The sequence below is a fragment of the Argiope bruennichi genome, chromosome 8 (assembly GCF_947563725.1).
Source record: "Argiope bruennichi chromosome 8, qqArgBrue1.1, whole genome shotgun sequence".
Taxonomy (NCBI): Eukaryota; Metazoa; Arthropoda; class Arachnida; order Araneae; family Araneidae; genus Argiope; species Argiope bruennichi.
In genome coordinates this window covers 29,953,344-29,977,759 of record NC_079158.1, presented here as the reverse complement: position 1 = coordinate 29,977,759, position 24,416 = coordinate 29,953,344, and the positions used below count along the sequence as shown (strand labels likewise).

General features: G+C 28.0%; 2 protein-coding genes across 2 annotated transcripts in view; both read right to left on the bottom strand.

Annotated features, from left to right (window-relative positions):
- The window catches only part of LOC129980606 (prostatic acid phosphatase-like), a 25,107-nt gene extending 17,642 nt beyond the window's left edge, over positions 1–7,465 (bottom strand). The window contains exons 1-4 of the mRNA XM_056090988.1: positions 7,409–7,465; positions 6,082–6,408; positions 2,431–2,460; positions 944–1,039 (exon numbers count right to left, since the gene is read on the bottom strand). Of these exons, the coding sequence (XP_055946963.1) occupies positions 944–1,039; positions 2,431–2,460; positions 6,082–6,408; positions 7,409–7,465 (510 nt within the window). The remainder of the gene's footprint in view (positions 1–943; positions 1,040–2,430; positions 2,461–6,081; positions 6,409–7,408) is intronic.
- Positions 6,279–24,416, bottom strand: LOC129981781 (testicular acid phosphatase homolog). The gene is made up of 8 exons (XM_056092787.1): positions 24,333–24,416; positions 21,892–21,987; positions 18,820–18,900; positions 15,875–16,027; positions 14,223–14,315; positions 12,134–12,223; positions 7,409–7,494; positions 6,279–6,408 (listed from the first exon to the last, which is right to left on the bottom strand). The coding sequence occupies exons 1-7, from the start codon at positions 24,396–24,398 to the stop codon at positions 7,477–7,479; spliced, it is 597 nt and encodes a 198-aa protein (XP_055948762.1). The 5' UTR covers positions 24,399–24,416; the 3' UTR covers positions 6,279–6,408; positions 7,409–7,476.

Here is a 24,416-nt window from a genome sequence, read left to right as displayed (position 1 = left end):
CATTCCAATAATTAATTCTTAAAGATTGCACTCCAATTGTTTCTTTCGTAACTATTGTCCGCTAGTAGAATCTAATTAATACATTCGTATCTTTATTGGAGAGTATGCGAGAAAGTTTCAGAGAGACCACACTTATTAGTTATATACTAATAAGTGTGGTCTCAAAAATGAAATATTTTGACTTGAGGAGAGAGTATTGTTTTATGATAAGAGTATATCAGTAAGTAATCAGTATGTCAGTAACTGGAGAAAAAAGCCAATTATATAAAGAAGTTTTTAATATATGACTTCAGATTCATGCAAAACTAATTATGATTTTTAAATATCTTCGAATTTTATATTTTATCTGTCAAATGGTTTCAAACAATTACACACACACACATATATATATGCTGCAAAAAAATTTAATTTTATAATTGATGCTATAATTTTTAATAATTGATAAAATAAAGCAGTGATAGCGGTTTGAGTAGTTTCAATAATTTAAATACTCCCTATAATGTAATTTCCTAGGTTAACAAATAACCTATAATTTCCTATCTCACCAAAAATACATGACTGCGTGACAAATGAGTGATACGAGCTTTGTCTATAATTCTTGGAAGATGGTAAGCGTAGTTAGAAGGAGATACAATTACTTAGTTATTTTTATATGAATTAAATTTTAATAGCATCATTTGCAACAAACTTTTTATTTTCATTATCGTGTTCCCTTTTTCAGAACATAATTATTTTTAGTTATTTACTTCTACAGGTTGTTAAAATTATTATTTCGTGATAAAGCGATACCATTATCAGGAAAAAAAATAAGCGTTTAAATTCATAATTATTTTTAATTCTTTTATAACTTTATTTTACGTTATTTTCTTGTTTTTTTATTTTGCTAATATTACTTGATACATATATAAATATATATAGATTTGTATTTGAGGTCAAATCTTACCAAAGATAACTTTCCAAAGCCTTCGGGACAGCAAGCAATGTTGTTTTGATAGCCGGGATATATTTTAATTGGAGCCCTATCCCCATGTCGAAAAAGCTGAAGAGAGAAAGATGTTGTTATGTTATTTTTTAATAGCATTTTCGTATAAAGTTTTATATTTTGATTTAAACATAACATAATTAATTTTTAAATCTTATTTTTTAGTTATGCTTCTAGTTAATAAAGTCATTTTTTTTCAAGATACGAAGTAAGGAGTCAGTTTCATATATTTATCAATTTTATGAAGGATTTCTTTATAAAGGAAATATGATAATTTGTCAAAAAAAAACTTAAGAGAAAGAGCAGCTGGTTATTAGATGGTAGCCATTGTAAGATTTGGTGATAATCAAAATAGTTTCAATTTAATTCAGCTTTGACATTTTAGACTAAATAAGGAAATTGATTAATAATAATACCATATATTACCATCTTCATGCTGGGATTCAAGATTCCGATAATTAATGTTAAATTAATTCATATTCCTCAGATCAATAAAAATTTCATAAACAATTTCGTTACTGTATAAAAAATGTACTTTTACAGTTCTATTTTGTCTAAAAAACTAGAAAAAATATTTAAAAATATCACAAAAAAGTGAGTTTAAATATTACATTAAACAAATAAGATTTTAGTATGGAAATTATAAACTTATTTTCTACTATATATACAATAAATTATGCTTGATCTAATACAAAGATTATATAGTGAGAAAGTTACATTTTTCCACATATTCATTAATGCTATTTGGACCAATTTCACGATACAGCTTATGAGTTATAACTATTTATGTAACTTACTAAGAAAAATAAGAAACTCTGCATTATCTCAATATTAAAAATGTTAGAAAAAATGTGTTAGAAATATCTGTATAGTTTAGTTTAGGTTAACAGAATAAATTATCTACAATAAGGTAGAATTTAAAACAAGGAAGCGCACAAAATGATATTTTTTTCCTAATTACTTAGCTTATTTAAAACTTAAATTTTCAACTCGAGATTACTATCTACACTATTACTGCACCCATTTTTTAAATAAAATAAAAAGGAAGAAAAACAATGCATTATTGCAAATGTAATGCTTAATTAAACATTTAAACATCGCGGCTGAAGTCAAGAAAATATTCACAGAAGAGAGTTTAAAAACTGGATAGGAAAAAATATGAAGTAAAATTATCTGATATACTGAAAAATTTACAGAAATAGTCCATATTAATTCTTTTATTTATACGAAAGATCCATAATTTTTTAAAGCTACGATTCTTATTAAAATATTTAGAAAGCAATGGAATGATGCATTATGCTATCTTTTTAATACCGATCGTATATTTGCAGAAGTAAATTTATAGAAAAATATGCTAAGTATATACCCATTTAATTTTTTTTTAAAAATGCAATTATACAAATCAAAAATAATAACAAATTTAAATCATAGGAATGAAATAAACTTACTGTTTGCACTAAAAGTAGTGTAGTATTTTCCTGAAGCAACGACGTACCAAAAAGAGATTAGCTCGTCAAAAGAAACAGCCAAAGCATTGCGTACATAAAAACAATTTTGGAGACAAAAATCAAATAGGAGATTTGCACTTCTGTGGAATGTTAAATGAAATAATACAATGCAAAACTATAAGAACTGTTACTGGAGAGATTTCAAAACTATGTCTATAAATTATATACCCTGCGTAAATGTGATACATTTGACATTCATACCACTTTACTTTCAAGCTCAGTCTTTGATTTTAGTAAAATAAAAATTAATTAAATAGTAAAATAAAAAAATGACAGTTTAAAGGGTTTATTTCAGGGTTGCGGTCGACTAAGTAAATATTCAATCATATCACATAATAGATGACAGAGGAATACGATTTACAAGATAAATAGTGATTCATTATGAGATATATTTCTTCATAAAATCTTCGATTTACTGTCGAAATTTGATATTTTTGTAATCATTTTTCAATCGCAAATTCAAAATTAAATATTTGTTCATGTGTTCGAATATTTTATTGTTTAAATAGTTTCTCATCCATGTATCATTTCCTAGTATTACTTTTCTTAGAACATTTAGTTTTTTTTTTTTTAATGAAGAAAAATAAATTTGGAGAATTTCATTTCCCGTAATAACATGGGTGGTCAGTCAGTTGGAAGAAGATGATTTTTTGTATTGCGTCGGAAACAAAAGACAAATGAGGTCATATTTACATCAATCACTAGAAACATACAACTCCTGGAAACATTATGTTCTTCAATGGTACTGGTTTGCTTTGTCAAATCATTGCTTCATGGTTTTAACACTTAAAAGAATGCACTTATGACGAAGTCACAACTCTTGTGGAAGTGATTAAAGATCTGCTCTTATACGGTACGAATTGACACGGAAAAAAATTGCCACCAAGGTAAGTAAAATAAGCACATTTGAACAAATATTTATTTTGTCTAGAACTGTATGTGATATTCAAAATAATAATATACTAAACTAAAAAGAGCAGAATATTTAAAAAAAATATTTGGGGCACATTATTCAGTTTTTTGCAATTGCCGATTTATAATTATTGTACAAAAATCTTCCTATAATTAATTAGAAAGATATCCCAGAAGCTTTCTCTCATATTCTCCAATAAAGAGCTTATCCCCTTTCCCCCTGCATAAAATTGTAAATCTTGGATAAAGTTTAAAAAGCTTGTATAGCATTCACTGTTGTAATAATTAACAAGTACAGATTTTTGGCTTGAATCTGGCATTTTTATTAAATATGTAATGCAAATATGCACTTCAGATGCCTTTTTTTCAACCAAATTTTGTACGGAACTTTAGTTGTCTCAAAATTACATATTGAATTTCATTAATTTATGTTAGTGTGTTTTTGACATATTGTCTTTATATACATGCAGAAGTACAGACCGATAAACAATCAACTCCTGGACAAATTTAGTTCAAAATCTACATATAGATGCTAAAGTTGTGTATTAAATTTTACCGATCTAGCTCATTATGTTTTATAATTATTGAGTCCACTTATACTCGGACAACTAGTATATCCTCTGAAGGGATTTCCGACACAATTTTATAATAATCTACAAATTTGCTCCTAAACCCATATACCAAATTTCACCCATCTTTCTCAACGTGTTTTTGAGTTATTGTGTTCACAGGCAGATAGACGGACATAGCTCCAACACTATGTTTTTCGGACCATACTTCATACAGGAGAAAATAAAAATGAAATTTCATATCGACATCCATTCTTATAACAAGTAGTGTTTGCATACCAGTGCGCACTGTTTATATAATTTTGTTGAAATGTCTTGTAATCATGAAGATGTACCTTATAGTTCTAATATGTAAATTAGGAAATAAATTCATAGAAAAGAAATTTTATTCGCTAATACTGATTTATCCGGTTTTGAAACACACATTTGTTGGATGGTTTCGTTGGGTAGTCTGATGGTTTCTTCCGAACGATTGGTGGGGTGGAGGAAATGATATGAATTGTCGGATTGTGCACATAGTTTATGTAATAGGACGTAGTGGGTGTGTTTCAATTTATAATAACACACTAATTATTAATGCATATTTTATATTTACAAATTTGAAATTTTATTTATGATGAATTTCAGTCCATGGATTTCAAACTATTAACTTGCTCATTGTCACTATACTCATACAGTTGATTACATTTACATAAGTATATTTATAATTCTTAATGTAAGCATCGTAAGTCCATGCAAAAGAATTTATTATAATATATACTTGCTTACGTTTGCTTTGTTTTTGAGTAAATATTTGTCGACATATACATGCATATTTATATTTATTTGACCGTATGAACATTACATATCATATTCTTTCGTGTATATATATATATATGTGTGTGTTATATATATATATAACACATCCGTAAGCTCGAATGTATGCAATCCATTATGTACAGGAATAAATTCCGCTGTAAGAGTCATACTAAGTGCATAAATATATACTATTGAAATATTATGTCTTATATATGTTTCTAACACTCTATATATAGGATTGGGTAGGTATTGTTTGCCAACGGATTTTGAAACCCTCTGCGTTGCGCATGCGTTAGGATGGATTTAATTTGACAAAATAGGGGTGAGATAAAATACACACACACACACACACACACACACACACACACACACACACACACACACACACACACACACACACACACACACACACACACACACACACACACACACACACACACACACACACACACACACACACACACACACACATATATATATATTGCCAAATCCCGTGAAATCATAATGTATTATGATGTCATGGAATCTAGCTATATGAGTAATTTATTATAAAGTTGCTTAGGCTTATTCATAATGAAAATTACACAAACATTCAACATAAACTTTTTTCTTTAATCCCAAATTTTTAGATATAGATGAAAATTGCGGGATTAACTATTTTATGGTATTTTATGGCAACAATGAAGTCTTTTTTTAATTAATCATAAATTTTTAATAAACAAACATCTGAGCTGAATTGTTTGCTTTAAACCATAATCTGAACATCTTCTTTTTAAAGTATTCAAAAAATTACTATTAAACAATTATTTGATTTGCCAACTGTTTGTCTAAATTCAAAAAATATCAATAATAACTAAACAAGTATCAATAAATGAGTATCTTTTATTTTGAAAAAGAATAAAAATGAACGAGGTAATATTTTCAGAACACATAGAAAGAAATTGTTAAAATCTCTTTCATACAGACACTAACATATTTTCTATAATTATTGTAAAATATATCGAGGTTAATTTCTAACTGAGCAGCAGCATGGTATAGCATTTTAATGTGTTATATGAATTACTATCTCTTGATTATTATTACATCATATAAATTACTAGATATTTGAGAAAATTGTATTATTCTAATAAACAGGTAAAATCCATTCAATTTTAAATTCTGAATATAATAAGCTTTTCTTAATTGCACAAGTTTTATAAAGATACGAAATATTAGATAATCTTTAAAGAACAAAGTAAGAATCCAGACATAAGTCTTGGGGCCTATTAGAATGGTTTTAATGATAGAATCTTTTGAATTGCTGTTTCATAACCATTCTCATATTGCTATCGTCTGGCATTGTTTCCAGTTTCTTTTGGCTTTGTTCTTGACATTCCGCCTCCCAATCGTCTGGTGTAAACTTCTGAGTTATTTTGGCGAATTTGTCCAAAGGACAGAACTCGGAACATCCCTTCAAATTGAGAACATGGGGGTATCCCACATCTATTTCTGGTGTCGTAGAGTTCAGATGGAGGACTCGTACAGCTCCCGTTTTGTTTTGCAACTGGTGTAGTTCAAACACTATGGTAGACGAGTAAGGAGGTCGTGGCATGTATATTGATGTCAAGGCCAACAGCATAGCACTCATATTGTCGTCATGCTGAAAAAACAAAAGCCAGATTACAAAATCGCAATTGAAAGCAAATTGATTTAAAAGAAAAAAAAATCTTTGTCGAAAGCTTGGAAGGCAAACATAGGCATTTGTCGTTATTAAGATTCGTAATTTGTTTCAATCATCCAGTACTTGTGTATTAACTGCCAGCTATTAGCGTGGTTTGGATTAATCTCATATCATTAGCAAATGTACTCAGTAGATTGATATGGTATCTTTGACAGGCTTTTCTTCTGACGATCAATCATTGGTTGGAATAAATTGTGATATTTTGGTACATTTTTTGGCAATTAATTGCTTATATGCATTGTCATAGCAAAACAATTTATAACAGCGGTACATAACGAAATTTCCATGGAATCGAGTATCAAACCTATATGACTTTATTACTACACTGCGAAACTTCCGGGATGGTGGTTGGTTCTCGCCACTGGTGGGAACAGAAAAATGTGGGGGTTGGTTCCTCCCATTGATGACGGGAAGTATTTTCTAAGGGATTTCTAAGGGAAGACTCGTACCGTGGCCGGTAATGGCATTTAGAACAGAACCACAGCCAGTGATGCTGTTGCGGAGGTCCGGTCATTCAGAAATCTCGTGTGAGTCAAGGCGGGTCGAAGTAGCCGGTTTAAAATTTAAGTTAAAGTTTTCACTGTACTGAAAACGCATTGCTATAATACAAAAAATAATTTAATTGCTTTGTGAATTAGATTCGTTGAATTAGATGACAAAAGAAAAAATAATTTTATAAATTTGTCATTATTGATACAAAATATATAAGAGATAGCAAAGTTCAAGTAGGAAAAAACGAAAAAAATTCATTTTTAGAACATGGAAAGGACGATGACTGAAATAATTTAAAAGAAAGTAAATTAACATTTATTGGGAGTGTACGAAAATGGAAGATAGCAAATATCCCGGAGAAATAACAACATATAAAATTATTTATTATTTATTATTTTTAAAATAAATAATAAATTAAAATACTTACAGAAGAAAATACTTGCAGTTTCAGATCAGAGATAGATCCATTCAGCTTTCCTTTCATATTATCTGTTATTACCTGAAGTAAAGGCCCTGCAGATTACAAGCAAAACTTTAATTTTCGATAATAATTAAAGTTATTACAATTAGTATTTTGTCAAGATGGAAAATCGAGTTTATTGAATTATTTCAAGATGCATGGTGAAGTGAAAATTTAAAAAAAACTAACATTCTAACTGCGGAGGTAAAGATCGCTATAAAATATATCTAAAGAAACTGAAGTATATATTTAAATTCGTATATCACGAAATTTTTTTTAATCTACTTAAAACGAATAATTCGACATAATATTGACAAAAAAATATTTAATAATTTAAAGAAAAGTAATGAAATAAAGCGAAAGTAAACTGTCATTAGCGTGCATCTAATATCGTAATTACAAAGCAAGAAAAGAACACATGTTCAGAAGTTTATTAGTATGAAAATGTGGCATTACCTCCTTCTTGAAAAATCAGCGTAGATTTCAGCTGACGATTTTTTAAGAAAAAACAAAATTTCAATGCGTTTGTCACATGTCATATCTTCTTTTAGCTTAGGCGAAAGTGAGATAATACATATTCGACCAGCTATCAGTGGCAACAGCAGTGAAGTCATAACCGCGAAACATGTGCCCTTTCACGTGTATTATTAATTTAATTTTCCTTGTTTTTTCTCATCATCTCCAAAAATTATTCCTATTCTTTATTGGAAAAGCCCCCTCATAGTTTGTGATGTATGATCGTTGAGCTACTTATGTGCTACTTTAAATGTGCTACTTATTCGTTGGCTGTTACCTTCAATTATTCACAAATGCCAGTGCAAAGTAGAAATTTTGAAGGCAGCAATGAATTATAGCATATGACGGTAGTAAAAATTTTTAACCCCAAAATCATTTTCTTCTTTCTGAATGTCTCGCCGATCCTTTACATGTCTTCGTGATGGAATCTTCTCTGTACAAACCGAGTTTAAGAATATTCTATATATAGTCCACATAGAAAGAGCATTATTCAAATGTTTCGGGAGAAATTAGAAAAAATATTAATAATAATTCTAAATCTCAAAGTGTTTATATATGATCATATAGTGCAGTTGTATAATTAACGGCTTGTTTACGCTTGGAATTAATTATCCCCCTTTAACTGATGTAATGCCATATTTTACAGTTTAAATGCAAAATACTATCGTAGATAGAGTCAATAAATATCTGATTATTTAAATAATGTTTTTATTAAACAAATTAATCTCCCCTGCATTTCACTTACTCTCTCCTTCATTTTAACAAGGCATACGAAAACGCAAATAAACATCTTTCCATTTTGACAGCTTCTCCCAGGTTCACACAAGAATTCATCTTATTTCCATCATCACAAGTTTTTTTTTATTTTCAGAATACCTAACGGAAACAATATATCTAAATAATGCAGCAGCACATGATTAGACACATTAATCTGTGCTGTGACTCAATAATTGCACATTACAATTGAGCTATAAATGAATAATTATGCAGCACACCTCGCAGTTTTTCATAATGTTTTAAACATAATATATCATTAAAACGCTTTATGTAATTCATTATTCCTAGTTCATGAGGAATATATGATCAAAGTAAAGCAATATCTAACATAATCATCTTTTAATCCCTTTTTGAATACTTGATTATATATATATATATATATATATATATATATATATATATATATATATATATATATACAAAAGTATTAGAAACAAATTAATAGGAAAAACAAAAACAAAAAAACAAATAAAAATTAAACCACAAATTATAAAAAAAGAATCCGGCCTGAAGACTTTTTCAAGGGTCACCCTCAGGCAGGGATTCAAAGAAAGGGATTTTTTCTGTGAGGAAATACAGACATTGTCTAATAATGATTCCTCGTGACCCGAAAATACCGAAATATATATATATATATATATATATATATATATATATATATATATATATATATATATAATTTTGAAATCTTATATCTTACCTGCTCGAAGTCTTAGAAGTTCAGGAGAGCCATAAAAACAACGAGAAATCAAATAAGCCCCTTTTTCAAGGAGTGTCCAATAAGGCTCCACCCAACTTGGGATTGTAAGGTTGTGTATTTTTTGAAATAATATTAATTTAAAGAACATTTAAAGAAGTCGTACCGATCTAAGTGCTCAAAAATCGTATGTACTGAGATATTTTGATTTTATATGCGAATAAAAATTCATAATGAAAATTTTTAATTAAGACTGTAATAGAAATGTCAGAGCTTTCGCATTATGTAGTATCAATCAGCAATATTATTTATTTGGTTAATTAATCAGAATTATTTTTTACTTAACTTTTCCTACATGTTTCGAGATTTAGAATAATTGCAAAGCATATATATTGAGACATATATAGATAGACAGATAAGAACATTTTACTATGATTATCGTTTCAGTCAAACGTTTTGAAGAGAGCGGTTGATAAAAAGTATCATTGCTAATAAGTGATAATTCAACATTAAAGATGCATGTATTAATATTAGTTTTGAAACTATTTCCACCCCTAATATACTACAAACACATACTTTTTAATGAAAATGCGTATTCTGGAAGCTGTATGTGACACATTGTTTTTTTCTGTCCTATCTGAAAACAAAAATTCTGTTTTCATACGAGAAAGAAGTTTTGTGCTTTACAATGAATGAGATTGGCAGAAGATGATAAGCATTCCTTTGATGTGTGTGTCACAATAGTATGTTTAAATGTGACAGATTGCAAAATATTTGACAATTGTGGAATTTGAGAAGAGGTTTCGTTTTTGAAAATATATTTATTGTTATGCCAATTTATTGTTTGTTTGTTTCTTATGGCACTTGCCACTGACAAGCCCAATGTTACGAATACAGCGATTTAAGCCTGAGGGGGAACGTCTCTTATTTTTTATAGCAGCGCCAACTAGGGCCAAGAGTACGACTTTGCCACTCACGCATCACTCATTCGCTTGCACAACCCCCTTTTACAGGAGGGCACATTCACACATCTCACAGATAGAACAACAGAAGAACAACCATGCCCAAACCGGGACTCGAACCCGAGACGCCCAGATCACGGGGAAGACGCGCTACCCCTATGCCAGGACGCCGGCATGCCAATTTATAATTGCAGTAAATAATTTAAACTTGGATATTTCGATAGAATGTTACCGAATCCTAGAGAACCATCAAGAGAAGAATGTAGAAGTTTGTTCTGCCAGATGTTGTTGAAGCTAATATGCATCTTGTAAGAACCGAGAGAAATTTACCACAGAAACACAGCCTATTTCGATTAGATCTTCTTCCTTGGTAATTTTCATTTTACATAATATTATAAAGCAGAAATATTTTAATATAAATAATTAATTTATTTTTAGTAATGTTTAGCTGTGTACCTGTGCTGTTGTGCATCATGTTTATAGCAACCTGGTGGAAACAAATGATAATAAAAATTATAAATCTCGAGCACGTTAGGATTATGCCACTGTATGCTTTTGTATCTCTAATTGGAAAGAAGAAAACAGAAATGATGAATGGTGAAACTTTCCACAATGGCAGATGTCAGCAAAACACATCCAGCCCTGTATGTATATAAAGCATTGTGTACTGACAGAAACTGCCGAAACATTGATCTACTTTTTGACTATTCACAGAGAATCTTTATCAATTTGATAAATTGCGCATGCGCATCTTCAGAAGCTCAGAATATAGGACTTTATAAAGGTAGTAGCTCAAAAGTCCATAAAAACTATATAATATTCTTTCTTTATGTTTTATTTGTCCTTTTAAATATCAGACTTTAATCATGACAGCCAAATTTGTTTTGTCTTCAGGAAAAAAAAAAAAAAAACACCCTGGGAACAATGGAATTTTGGCTTGGGTTTCATCACATAAACACATACATTCTCTAAATATTTAGAATTCAGAAAGATTATAACTTTCCGTGGAGATGAACTTTCATCTAACACTTCATTAACTCAACCTTCATCTAACGCATCAAAACAAAATAAATAAATAAATAACTAAAGGAAGGTAGTGGCAAGGTTCCGGCCAATCATCGCCAATAGCAGCTAAATACTTCAGTAATATTGACACTTTCTCGTATATGAAATATGTAAAGAGAAATTATTGTAATCGCCCAAAAATTCAGATTTGAGATTCTCTTGAAATTCCACGTTTTAGACTTCTCCGAATCTGAAAAGTATATTTTTAGAATTATGTTAGTCTGTATGTCTATTTTTGAACACAATAAGTCAAAAACTGTCCTTATTGAACATTTTCTTCAAATTTTGGACGAAGTCCATTCGTAGGAAATCTATCTGTCTACTCGTTAGAGTAGAAGAGAACACAATAATTTCAAAACGTAAAGAACTATATTAAAAAAAATTGGTACCCAGATTTATCATGCAAATAATAATTTATGTCAAGTTTTGAACAAAATCTCTGAACGGGTTGACTGTCCGTCGGTCTGTACTTTTTCATGCCTATATGCAACGATTTAGTTCAATGACATGTGGCGCACATCCAAAAGGCAGCTAAAAAAACATGTAAAATAGAGTTCCTTCTAAAATATTGAATTCGATCTATCAAAAAGTCCGTTGAATGCTGCTAAACATTCAAATGAAAGTCCAGAAAAATCAGATAATTACAAGAAGGAACCTAAAATGAAATAATCTTACCTCGGCTTTCAAAGTATCATAGAAGGCCATAACATTGAGACCTTTAGTAACATTGAATCCTGCGTGTTGGGACAGGTCATCGAATGATTTCTAAATTAAAACACTCCTGAATTAGTATAATGAAATCAGACAAATTATTAGTAAAATTTAATTAAGAGTTACAGAGAATGTATTCACTCAGAGAACAAAATATATCAGAATGCATATTACTTTTAGCATATATAAATCTAATATGTAGATTCATATCAAACAAATATTACAAACAAATTTTAATGGCCTTATAGGCACTGTCATATTATTGCGTTCTTTGTGATCGGATAATTTATATTCAAAAGGCGTAAGATAATCCAAAACTCAGTGTTTTGATATTTATTTCTCCAAACTATGTAGCTTCGATATTTAAATAGATTTTTTTTAATTCCAAATCTTATTTCCTGTTAAATTTCATATTCTGAACCCTATTATCAAATTCCTTTAGTATGTATTATTTGAAGCAATACATTTGAAGATCGAATTATCTCACTAAGTTTTACTTCATCTTTTATCTTAAAAAAAATATAGAAGCTTTGTTTGTAATGGAAGTTAAAGACAATTTTGAAGAATTGTCTACTTTAGCCATCAACTCATAAGAGACATAAATCTGAAACTAGAATAACAAATCAAATGACACATTTCAAAACTAAAATTATGTATGTCAAGGTCTTAATTTTGTTAGTAACAAATTACATAATCCTTTTGCGTTATATATACCATAAAACACAATTTTTACAATATTTTTCCATTTTATGAACTGAATACCTTCAAGAAAAGACAGACATCATTTGGTTCATGAAATAAAATTAAGATACTTCCTTTTACATATTAGAACGGTATATGGCGATAAATAGAGTCAATTTTGGATGTTAATATTAACCATTATATGATTTTTTATCATTCCATTTTTTAAATCTAAAATGGTAGAAAGAGAAAAGTATGACAAATGGAAACTTCCAGTGGGTCACTAAATCCAATTTAGATCATATTTGATGTATTTATATTAAAGGAACATGATGTAAGTTAATAGCGACTTTTTTTTCAATAGATTTACCTTCCTGAAAACGAAAAAGGGGTTAATCATTACCTTCATCATTTGTATTTAGACTTTTGACTCACCCTGTATATTATGTGAAATTAAATGCAGAGTGTTCATAAATGATTTCCCAACTTTTCAGGACTTTCAAAAGAAAACAAAATAAAGTACAACTCCGTTATTCATCGGATATAAAAAATAACAGTCGAAAGTTTAAATTTAAGATATTTATAAATGTTCAATATGAATCCTTCCATAAACGCAAAGGATATTGAGCGTTTGCGATAACTCATCCCACTTTTTTCTGCATGTCTGGTTTGAAACTGTGAAAGCGAAAGGTATACGCATAGGGCGACATTCATTTTTTTCTTCTTCTAGAGCTACATCAAACAGCTAGAAACGTTTGTTCCACCGCTACCATCTGAGGTTACTGAACTTTGGACACAAATATCTACAGTTTTTCAATGTGATACAACAGATATGCCGAAAGAAATTTGGGATAATTTATCATTCCACCTCGATTTCGCTTGTATTTATGGATAGATTCCCAATGAGCACTTATAACTGTGTTGAATTTAAACTTCCAACTGTAATTTTTGATTCCTATGAATAGTACAGTCGTACTTCGTTTTGCTTTCTTTCAAGAGCTCTGCAAATTTGAGATATTCATTTATTAATACCCTATATATTATTTAAGAATATTTTTTTTATTTTAGTAACAGGAACTTTATTATATGCAGAAAAAAATGGTATTTTTAGTATGGACATGTTAGATTTTAATATAAATGTAAATCCCAAATATGAATTGAATAATTATCATCAAGCGAATGCAGCTGACATCTTCTAATGAAATGCAGCTGACATCTTCTAATGAAATGCAGCTGACATCTTCTTCTTTACAACAAACATGGAAATATCAGGAAAAAAATTATGTTCATAAAAGTACAAAAAACAACCGAAACATGGGCATAATAGTATTGTGAATAATTCATTGAGCAAAAATATTTAAAATGGCATTACCTGATTGTTTTGGAAGAAGGATTGCACTTCATCGGATTCAAATAATGCCATTGCTTCATCAGCAGCTCTCGGACATGAAGGGAAACTCAAGAACTAAATAAAAGTAATAAGTTTTTAAAAATATTTATCAAATGACAAATGGATTTTTCTCTTTTATCGTTATTTAACAGTGTTCATACAACAGTTATTATGACAAAAAGATTTCATTATGAACATGTTTTATCAGACTACAAAATGCAAAAATAACTTAGAAGAGAGATATACAGAAATATGAGGAGTAATAAATTTGAATTTCTTACTTATTTCCATTGCACTTTCGTTATTTAAAAAAATTCTAAAATATTAAATTTACGTTTGAGTAACAACTTAGAAATTAAAATTTATTCATTCAAGCAATTTTTTAACAAGTGAAAGAATAATAATTTTCCCCTGTTAAATTATATATATAATTTTAATTGATCATATTTTTAGGCTAACTTAAAATATTAATTTATATATTATTATAAGTAATTTATTGTAAGTATCATAAATGAAATATTTAAGATTAAATCGGACGTACTAAAATACAAAATCTTCAAAACAATTCATTAAAAAATTCTTTATTTTTATTTATCAGAAAATCGAGCCTTTATAGACTTTTTTTATAGACAACGCCTTCAATATGCTTTGAAAAATCAAGATATATATCGTAAATAACTTGTAGATCACAAATTGAATCTAAGGGGCATAAAATGAGATTGTTAATTTTATAAGAGTAAATCAAAGGTAGAGACTAGAGTATAACTAAGGATTCCACGTTTCTTAATGTTTTTGTATCATTATGCAGAACACTTTGCAAAAGTTCTGTTTCTATATCACATCGTACGTGTCTAAACAATTTAAAAATATCATCAATTAATATTCAGATAATTTTTAATAAATTATAATTTGAAATTTCATAAATATAGGAAGTTAAAAGTAAGAGTCAATGATTGGAGACTTGTGAGATTCAATAAGTATTTCTAAATTTATGCCAAACAGCATAAATCTTAATTGCTAAACTACATAAATAAGAATACAGTCAGTTAGTAAAATTAATATAGAAACCATTATTAGGCAATTTCTTTAAAAAGAATATCAATATCAATTAAATCAAATGTCTTTGAAATATTAATATAATTAAAATTAAATTGATAACAATTTTTAAATCCGTCGATATTCTTTGATGTAAATCACAAATGATACAAAATAACATTAAGCAGCAAATTCAATTTGATTATGGAAATTTGAGAATATATATTAAGACTTATAAGTGATATTGCCAAACTTTTCAAAGAAAAGTGGATTCTCCTAATGATAAATGTTCATTTTAATAGGTGAGAAATGTTTATAGCCTTATTTTGTAAAAACTAGCAAGAACACTCAAGGCTACATGCAAGAACACTCAAATATTAAAAAAAAATCAAAAACATTTTATTGTCTTAGTAAAAGCATAAAATGCAAGAGTAATTAATAATTTAGGGCCTGTCCAGCTGTAACTCGGCAGACCCTAGATTAGATTTCTTAAGATATTGTAATCCAATATTCTACGATATACTCAAATTGTCATGGTTTATATGGAAGAATGAGCTCCAAAGAGAAACATTTCGAAAATTAAATTAAAATTTTTATACTTTATCTTGTGCATAAGGAATGTAATGAACGGGAATGGGCTGCCAGTCGAGACCTTCTTCGAACTTCCACATCCCTTCAGGTGCGTAGAGCGAAGCAATGTTGGCTTCTGCACTTCTCAGGCATCGATCTGAATCTGAACTGTTCACAGAAATCTACGGAAAAAAGAAAAATAAAGAATAAAATACAAATTTTGGGATGGAAGATAAATATATTTTTATTCAATTTCTGGCGATTGCACTTCATCCATGATTGTTTAAAAAATAGGAAAATTAATTTTAGATGCCGTTATAAAAAATTACATTTATTGGAAAGAACCTGTAATAGTTAATTACCGGTTTAGTTAATTATCAGAAATTTGTTTTAATTATTCTGAAAATGACAAATGACAAATTTTTATGCTCGTATTCATAAATTGAAATAAATAATTTCTTTATTCATAAATATTTATACCCTGTTTAATATAAATAACTATTTTTAGACAAGGTATAAATATTTTCTAAACGTGAGAGATTAGTTTTTATTATTTAAGAAATACATTATTTCCTAATGAATTTAGGTGTAATGAATTGTTCTTCTTTCGGCTTTTTTCAACATAAAAACTGTTTTATCAGTATAATAATGTTTAGTGAAATACTTTCTATCTAGAATGCTATAAGCAACAATGTACTCATTTAGATTTAGAGTCACTAAATTCGGCTCATGGTGCTTTCTATGCCATGCATGCAGAAAAAGAAAGCATTCTTAAAAATTAATTAGTTTTTTAATTAATAAAATGTTACTTAATTTTTTTTAATTACTTGAAAATTCACGTTTTTATAAAATGTAATTTTATTTAACTCTGAAATTAAAAAAAAAATATTGGGTCATATTTTATTCTTGTGAAATTTTTTCTATAACTTAACATTTTTTTAAATAATTTTTCCATAAAATTCGTAACAATTATTGTTTTGTCCTAATCCATGTTGAAATGCTTTATAGTTTCACTCAATCTTAGCACTTGCTTTTAATTTGTTAAAATATTTTTTAATTGATTCCTAGTTTGCAGCTAAGCTTTTAATAATATGATTGCATTCCTTCAGGCTGTATTCTATTCTTAAACGTAATGCAGAAATCACTTGACAAACAATGCACTGTATGATATAATGTAGACAGACGAATTAAGCATAAAACAATTCTCATGCTAACGGCATTACAATTTTCCTTCATATTTCATTTTGTGCAATAAATATATATGTTAGATTTGATTTAAAATTAAGTCAGAAAATGATAAACTGTAAGTTTTTACATAGTTTTCAATTTTTAGATCACTTGTTTTCTCAAAATATTAGATTGAAATCAGTAGAACGCAAAAAATATTATTTATTATGTGATATTCAAGCATATAACATTGTCAAATACTTAACAGACTCAATTTTGTGTTGCCACAGTCTAAGATCAAAAGTCATTATTCATATTATATAAAGTCTGATTGCATACTTCTCTATGCTGTGATTTGTTATCACTCTTTACATATCAAATATCCAAAAAATTCAGTTGATGATACCATATATGACGCAAACATGAATCAATTCCATTAAAATTTTTAAAAAGACCGAAATTATACTTGCATATTTTTTTTTTTTTTTTACAAATTAACTCAATAACCTTGACTTGATTTAAGTCTGATGATTTTTATCTGAATCAATTATTAAATTATACTCATTTCAAAATCTGCTATTTTTTAAATAATAAAACACTTGTTCAAAATGGTAAGATTTGGCGATTATTATACAAATTTAAATAACAGATAATCGCGTTCCGTTGCGCAGTGTTACACTTATGTACGCATAGTGTTCCATTAATGGACACACAAACTCCAGGGACTGTTAATTAATTTAATTGAAACAAAAATTTTAAGAGATCATGATGACGCAAACCAAGTCAAAAAGGTGAAAACCGTGGAAAACATGGGCAGATTTCGATATCACGTTGGAACAACAAAAGTTACTGTAATAAGTACAAAAAAGATTTGTTTGATTAATAATTACAATTTTTGTTGGAAAGGGAAACTTCTGACGTCATTGTGCGATCTGCAACGATGTAAAAAAGGTTTTAGTCGCATGCGAAGATGCTCAGTAGGTTTTCGATGTCTGCCTCAACAGCAATCTGGGTTATGGGATTCCCTGCTTAATCCATTGGCGTCACAAAAATGAATAATTTAAATTGGCTCCATCAAAATCCGTAAATGTGATACAGATCACGATACGGTGAACATGAAAGCCAAGCAATGGACCTTATGCGTATTGTCTATATCCTTGTAACAACATCAGCCGGCACACTTTTCAGCATTTCCGAGAGGACATATCGTAAACTAATAAGGCACATTCTTCCATTCGTGTATTCTAGTATCAAATACGACCTCAAGAGATAATCATCGAGAATTCTTCCGCACACATTGATATCAAATCTCTATTGAAATTTCTACAGCACACTGGCATGGAGATGGCTCTTCGTCCACATGTGTGCTTTTTGTAAGTTCACAGAGGCTTCGTTATTCAAAACTTGTGCATATATTTTGCGATTCTCACCTTATGAACATGAATTCCAACATCGTGAATTCCCCCATCACAATTTTTACATGAGTTCCAATTACAAAATAAACGTAATGAGTTCATGTAATTGTTAATTACGTACAACAATTACATGAGTTCCCCATTACAATTTTTGTTCTTTTTTATGACAACTCACAACCCTCTGTTTGCCCATTAATACAACACATTTATACTTTGTATACTTTATTTGTTCTTTTATGCAACGTTTGTTGCGTTAAAGTTCACCAGAATTAGAAAATAAACGAAAGAAGAAGGATGAGATAGTATGTTTTTTCTCGAATAGAACAGTATTTTTGACTGCAAGCTATTTGAGGAAATTCGCCAAAATCTAATTAAGCGTCCTTTTGACTTACTTCATTTGGATTCGAGGTGATAAAATCTTCATATCTAGAACGGAGATACTTTCCGACAGCATACTGTTGCCTCCTTCCTAGCTAAAAAAACATAATTTATATTACATTTCAAAGTAAAGAAGAGGAATTTCTGATTTCATTCTTTCAAATAAAAGAAAGGAAATGAAAAAAAAAATCTGCATAACTTAGTTCTTTTAATATGAAGAAATAAATTTCTTAAAATAGAAATTTTAGAAACACATTTTCAATGATGTGCAAATAAGCAGAAATATTTTAATTTAAATTATTTTCTGTTTTTTAGATCTTTTTATTTATAGCGTAATATTATAATTGTTATGGAATACAGAGATCAATTTTTTTTTTTCTAGAATTGCTAGGGCACAAAGATTTCTTTTCTTAACCAAACGTTCGTCTCATTATTCCGGCTATATTACTCAAAATTTATGAATGCTTAATATACCAAACTTTTTATGAATGCTTAATATACTAAACATTTTATGAATGCTTAATATAGCAAACCTTTTATGAATGCTTAATATACCAAACTTTTTATGAATGCATTAATATACCAAATTTTTTATGAATGCATTAATATACCAAATTTTTTATGAATGCATTAATATACCAAACTTTTTATGAATGCATTAATATACCAAACTTTTTATGAATGCATTAATATACCAAACTTTTTATGAATGCATTAATATACCAAACATTTTATGAATGCATTAATATACCAAACATTTTATGAATGTTTAATATATCAAGCATTTTATGAATGCTTAATATACCAGGCATTTTATCAAGGCATTAATATACCGAAAATTTTATGAATGCTTAGTATACCAAACTTTTTATGAATGCTTAATATACCAAACTTTTTATGAATGCATTAATATAAAATTTCATAGTCGACTATTCATGTTTATTGTCAGTTTAAATTGCAAGTGCACATTATTTTTTACCGAAGATTATTAAAACTGATATCTTATATTGAGTTAAACATTTAATATCTTTTGAAGATATAAGACTAGAAAGTATGTAAGACTTTAAATTACTAGAGCCCATTGCGAACATAATTCATTGACTGATTTGGCGGGTAAACTCAACCTCTCTGTTTCTAGAATTTAGAAGTATCAGAGTTGAAATTCCATCAAGTAAACCTTAAAAATCAGGCAACTGATTTTTTTTTCATTTACATCGGAACTTTGCGTTCGATCTCTCAAAGTTTTTCTTTCTTTTATTCTTTTCTCTCTCTTTCTCTTTTCTTTTCTCTCTCTCCTTGGTAGCAATCGTGGGTTGTTCACAGTTTTCAGTTTCTTTTCTGGTTGTTTTGACCAAGACACATTTCATTTATTCGCTTATTGAATATTCAGTTTCTTTAATTTCAACACGGTATTCGAAATTAAGGATTAAAATTATTTTCTAAAATGTTATTCATGAAAATTTCTATAAAGTCGGACATATTATTGTTAATTATTTCGCGTAAAAACAATAAAAGTAGTAATTTTTTTCGAATTTTTCTAACAACGAAAAATTGAATGTAAAAAATACAGATCAATCTCTGTATTTGCATTTGACTGCATACAGACTGTAATGTTGCATTTAAAAATTGCTCAAAAGACTCAAAAAAGAAAAAAAAATATTACTTCCAAATTTATTCGAAACAGAGTTAACGATATGACTATAATATCAAAAATAAACTGTTACGTTTACTTTAAGATGGGGATGATTATCTTTATGATGATGATCTTTAGATGCCATGATTCGATGTTTTTATCTTCTTAAAAAATAAAAAAAATAAAAACCATAAATTCTGAAATGCATTTAAGGAATGAATAGATATAGCGGTTGTGAAAAATTTTATATTTTATTTTGAAAAATTTCGGCTCCTTAAGTAACGTGGCATTTTTTTTGAATGCATTTTCTTGATAAATATTTTTGCAGTACTGTTAATTCCTGAGATGACTACTGATAATCATCTCATAATTATAATGACGAAAAAATAAAATTATTTCATTTATAAATACCTTTATGCCATGGCATTAATTTATTATTCGACAATTAAATCTTTCCTTTCCTTTTCTTTTATTTAGCATATTTTTTCTTATTCTTTAAATTCGTGCTTGACGAATTTTTCAAATATATCTTAAACTCATGCGCTATGTTTGCATTTCATTAAAAAAAAGTTTTTACTTCTTATTATAAAGCTTTTTTTTTGTAATATTTCTTGTCAAACTTATTTTCATTATTTTCAGTTCTATTTCTTCAAGCAGAGATAATATGCATTCATTACAAAAATATTATTCAAATTTACAACTTTCATTCAATGATTTTCGCAAATTCTTTTTAATTTAATTTATTTTGAAAGAAAAAAGCAAATAACCTTATAAGTTTTCTGTATTTAATTCTTGTTATTGTTGCATATACTTAAAATTATTCAATAACCGTGTTTTCCTTGACTTCCTTACGTGTTAGAGTTTTGAAGTTTTTCCTATATGTATGTTTTGAAGGACAATTTAGAAGTTTGAGAACTTAGTTGATTGTTATAATGAATTAAACATCAATCCTATGCTCAGAGCACTACAAGATAGCAAAATTAAGAAAAATGGTTTTACATGTTTTATAATAATTGCAATATTGAAATATAAATTAAAATTTAAAATAATAGCCATAAGCAATATAATAAAGTGTCTTTTTAAAAAGGCTTGTACGAAATTTACTTAAATTCAGCCCACAAAGAAATTTTCAGTATTTCTTAACCAATTATTTTCAATTTTTTAAAAAAAAACCCTGTTTTTTTTTAATTCCCTTACTTTTGATTTGACATCATTTACATAAAAGTATAATAAATACAGATATCTTGTTATTATAAAGACAAATCTATCATTACAATAGCATTTTTTAATATTTAGTTTCATTTGTTTAAACAAAAACGAGAGAAGAAAATAATTTTTGGGTATGATAACAAAGAATGAAAGCAAATTTCATCCAATAAATAAATTTCAGATGTCTCAGATTGCACATATAAATAAATACACATAGAAACTTTTACTATAGGTCAACTCTTACCAATGATAACTTTCCCAAACCTTCTGGACAGCAAGTTGCGTTATTTGGATCGCCGGGATATATAGCAAGAGGAGATCTATCGCCATGGCGAAAAAGCTAAAGAAAAAACCAGATATTGTTCATACATTCTTTTTATAATTATAATTTTTCCTTTAATTTATGATGGCATTTCAATTTATTTTTTCGAATTATTAATACACTCTTGATCAGTATATTTATGATGTTGATATCAGCAATACTTTTATCATTCGTATATGTATATTTATGCGTTTAAGTACGTAAGTACATACTTAAATATATAATAAATACATGCTTATATACGTAACACAGTAAGTACTTGAGTACGTAATTGAGGATACATGCTTATCTATACATAGATACTTATATAGAGTGAGTTTGAACTAAATTACCAAATGAATTAAGGTGATAAATAAGCCATGTGGATCAAAAAGCACTATATCAAGCAGTCCTAACTAGAGATGTCTCTAATGAAGATAGGGGAAGCCATTCGATAATTAAAAAAATGATAAGAGACTTTAATGAGAAACCTGTATACTTTACTACGTTTAAATACAAATATCCTGTTGAACGTAATGCGTTACATTTGTTTATAATGCATTATATATATTTATCCATGTATGGCATGTTCACTATAAAAGTAAAATAGTATGTATATATGTAAACGTATATGTAATATGTGCATACATGCATATATTGCATATACGTTTCTATATATATACATATATATGTAAAATGTGTACACATCACATTACTGTAAAATCCCACATCTGTGCTTATTACATGCATATATACATACATATATGTAGTGTATGCATGTATGATACTATATTTATGTTACCATATATTAATGTATGCTACTATATTTGTATTATTCTAGGTAGGTAACATGCATAATATAAGAATACATATAAGCATGTATGTTTCAACTACGTTGTATAATAAATGTTCATATACATAGAGATATACAGATTCTGCATACAAATATGTAAAAAAAAAATCTCGTTCCATTGCTATTAATAATCGATGATATTGTTCGAGTAAAAACTATCTATTATTTTTTAAACTATTAAACTTTTGGTTGCATAATTCTTTAAAATCATTATTTAGATGTAGTGTTTGCAAATAAGTTCAAAGATTTTTTTCAAAGAAAGTAAACTGATACTATATGTTACATGATAATAATATACTATAATAAAAATCTGTAATCGTAAAAATATAGACTCTAAACTGCGAAAAACGCGGAAAGCAACAGAAAATGGACCGATTGCCAACCCGCGGAATTCGCGGAATAAGCAGCTGGAGGTTTAACGGAAAGACCACGTACTGATTGTACTGTCAGAATTAAAACTATAAATTTATCAATGTTATAGATAAGAAGAATTTCTAGATATTATTACTAATTCATTTGATAGTCTGGGAAATTTCTCGATTACAGTATCAACAGCTAAATCGTCGATAATTACAAAACACTAAAAAAATGGAATCCTTTGTTCGTGTCGGTTTAAAAAAGAGAATTATAATATTATAATATATTTATTATAATAAATGACAATAATATCTAATAACAATAAATAACTTATAATAATCTACAAATGTTTGAACTATTATGGAGATTCTTAAGCATTTTAATTATACTTTTAGGTTTTAGATATGCCGTTTAAACACAATTATGCAAGTAAGGAACAATCTCATTTTCAAATTTTGAGATACAACTGTTATCCTAATTCAATAAAGAAAATTTCAAATGCCGCTTTGTTTTAAATTTAATAATTTCATTCTTAGAAATACATTGTAAAATAAATTTAGATTTATGTAATAAAGTATCCCCTTTTAGATAGAATCTAAAGTAGTGAAGCCAAAACATTCAAGCTATATTTAGTTCTTAATAACCAAACTAAGCTTATTTAAAATTTTAATTCCTAAATAAGATTTTAATTGTTAAGATACCACTATAATCATTTTTTTAAGTAAAAATGAAACAGGAAGTGTAAATTTTTGCGAATCTTTATTGCAATAAAACAAAACTAATAATTCCATTCCATAATTAATAAAACTAAAAATTTCATATCCTACGTTAGCGTATCAAAGAAATATTCGTAGATAAGAACTTAAATTTTAGGAAAGGGAAATATTTTTTTTAATTTTGAAATCAATGATAATTTTATTGAAATTGGTAATACAATTATTTTCATAAGATTTCTGTAATTTTTAAAACTTCAATTTTTATAAAATTATTTAGAAAGAATTTGAAAAATTAATTATTCTATATTTTTTACTATTAATCAGTATATTTAAAGAAGTAAATCTGTGGTAAACATTGTAAAAATATATTTAATTCAGTTGTTTAAAAAATATGATCTATAGAAAAAACCAAAATCAGCTATTCAATTAAATAAGAGTAATTCAACAAATTTTCTTACTGTTTGTACTAAAAGTAATTTAGTATTTTCCTGAAGCAGCGATAGACTAAAAAAAGAAGAGCTCATCAAAAGAAACAGCCAAAG

Bases quoted from the DNA above. Each gene is read 5' to 3' on its own strand.
- LOC129981781 (XM_056092787.1), bottom strand. From the start codon at position 24,398: ATGAGCTCTTCTTTTTTTAGTCTATCGCTGCTTCAGGAAAATACTAAA. The intron at 18,901-21,891 runs GTAAGAGTTGAC...ATGTTTTTTTAG, and splicing joins GTTTGGGAAAGTTATCATTG to CTAGGAAGGAGGCAACAGTA. The intron at 14,316-15,874 runs GTATAAAAATTT...ACTTTTATTTAG, and splicing joins TTCCTTATGCACAAGATAAA to TTCTTGAGTTTCCCTTCATG.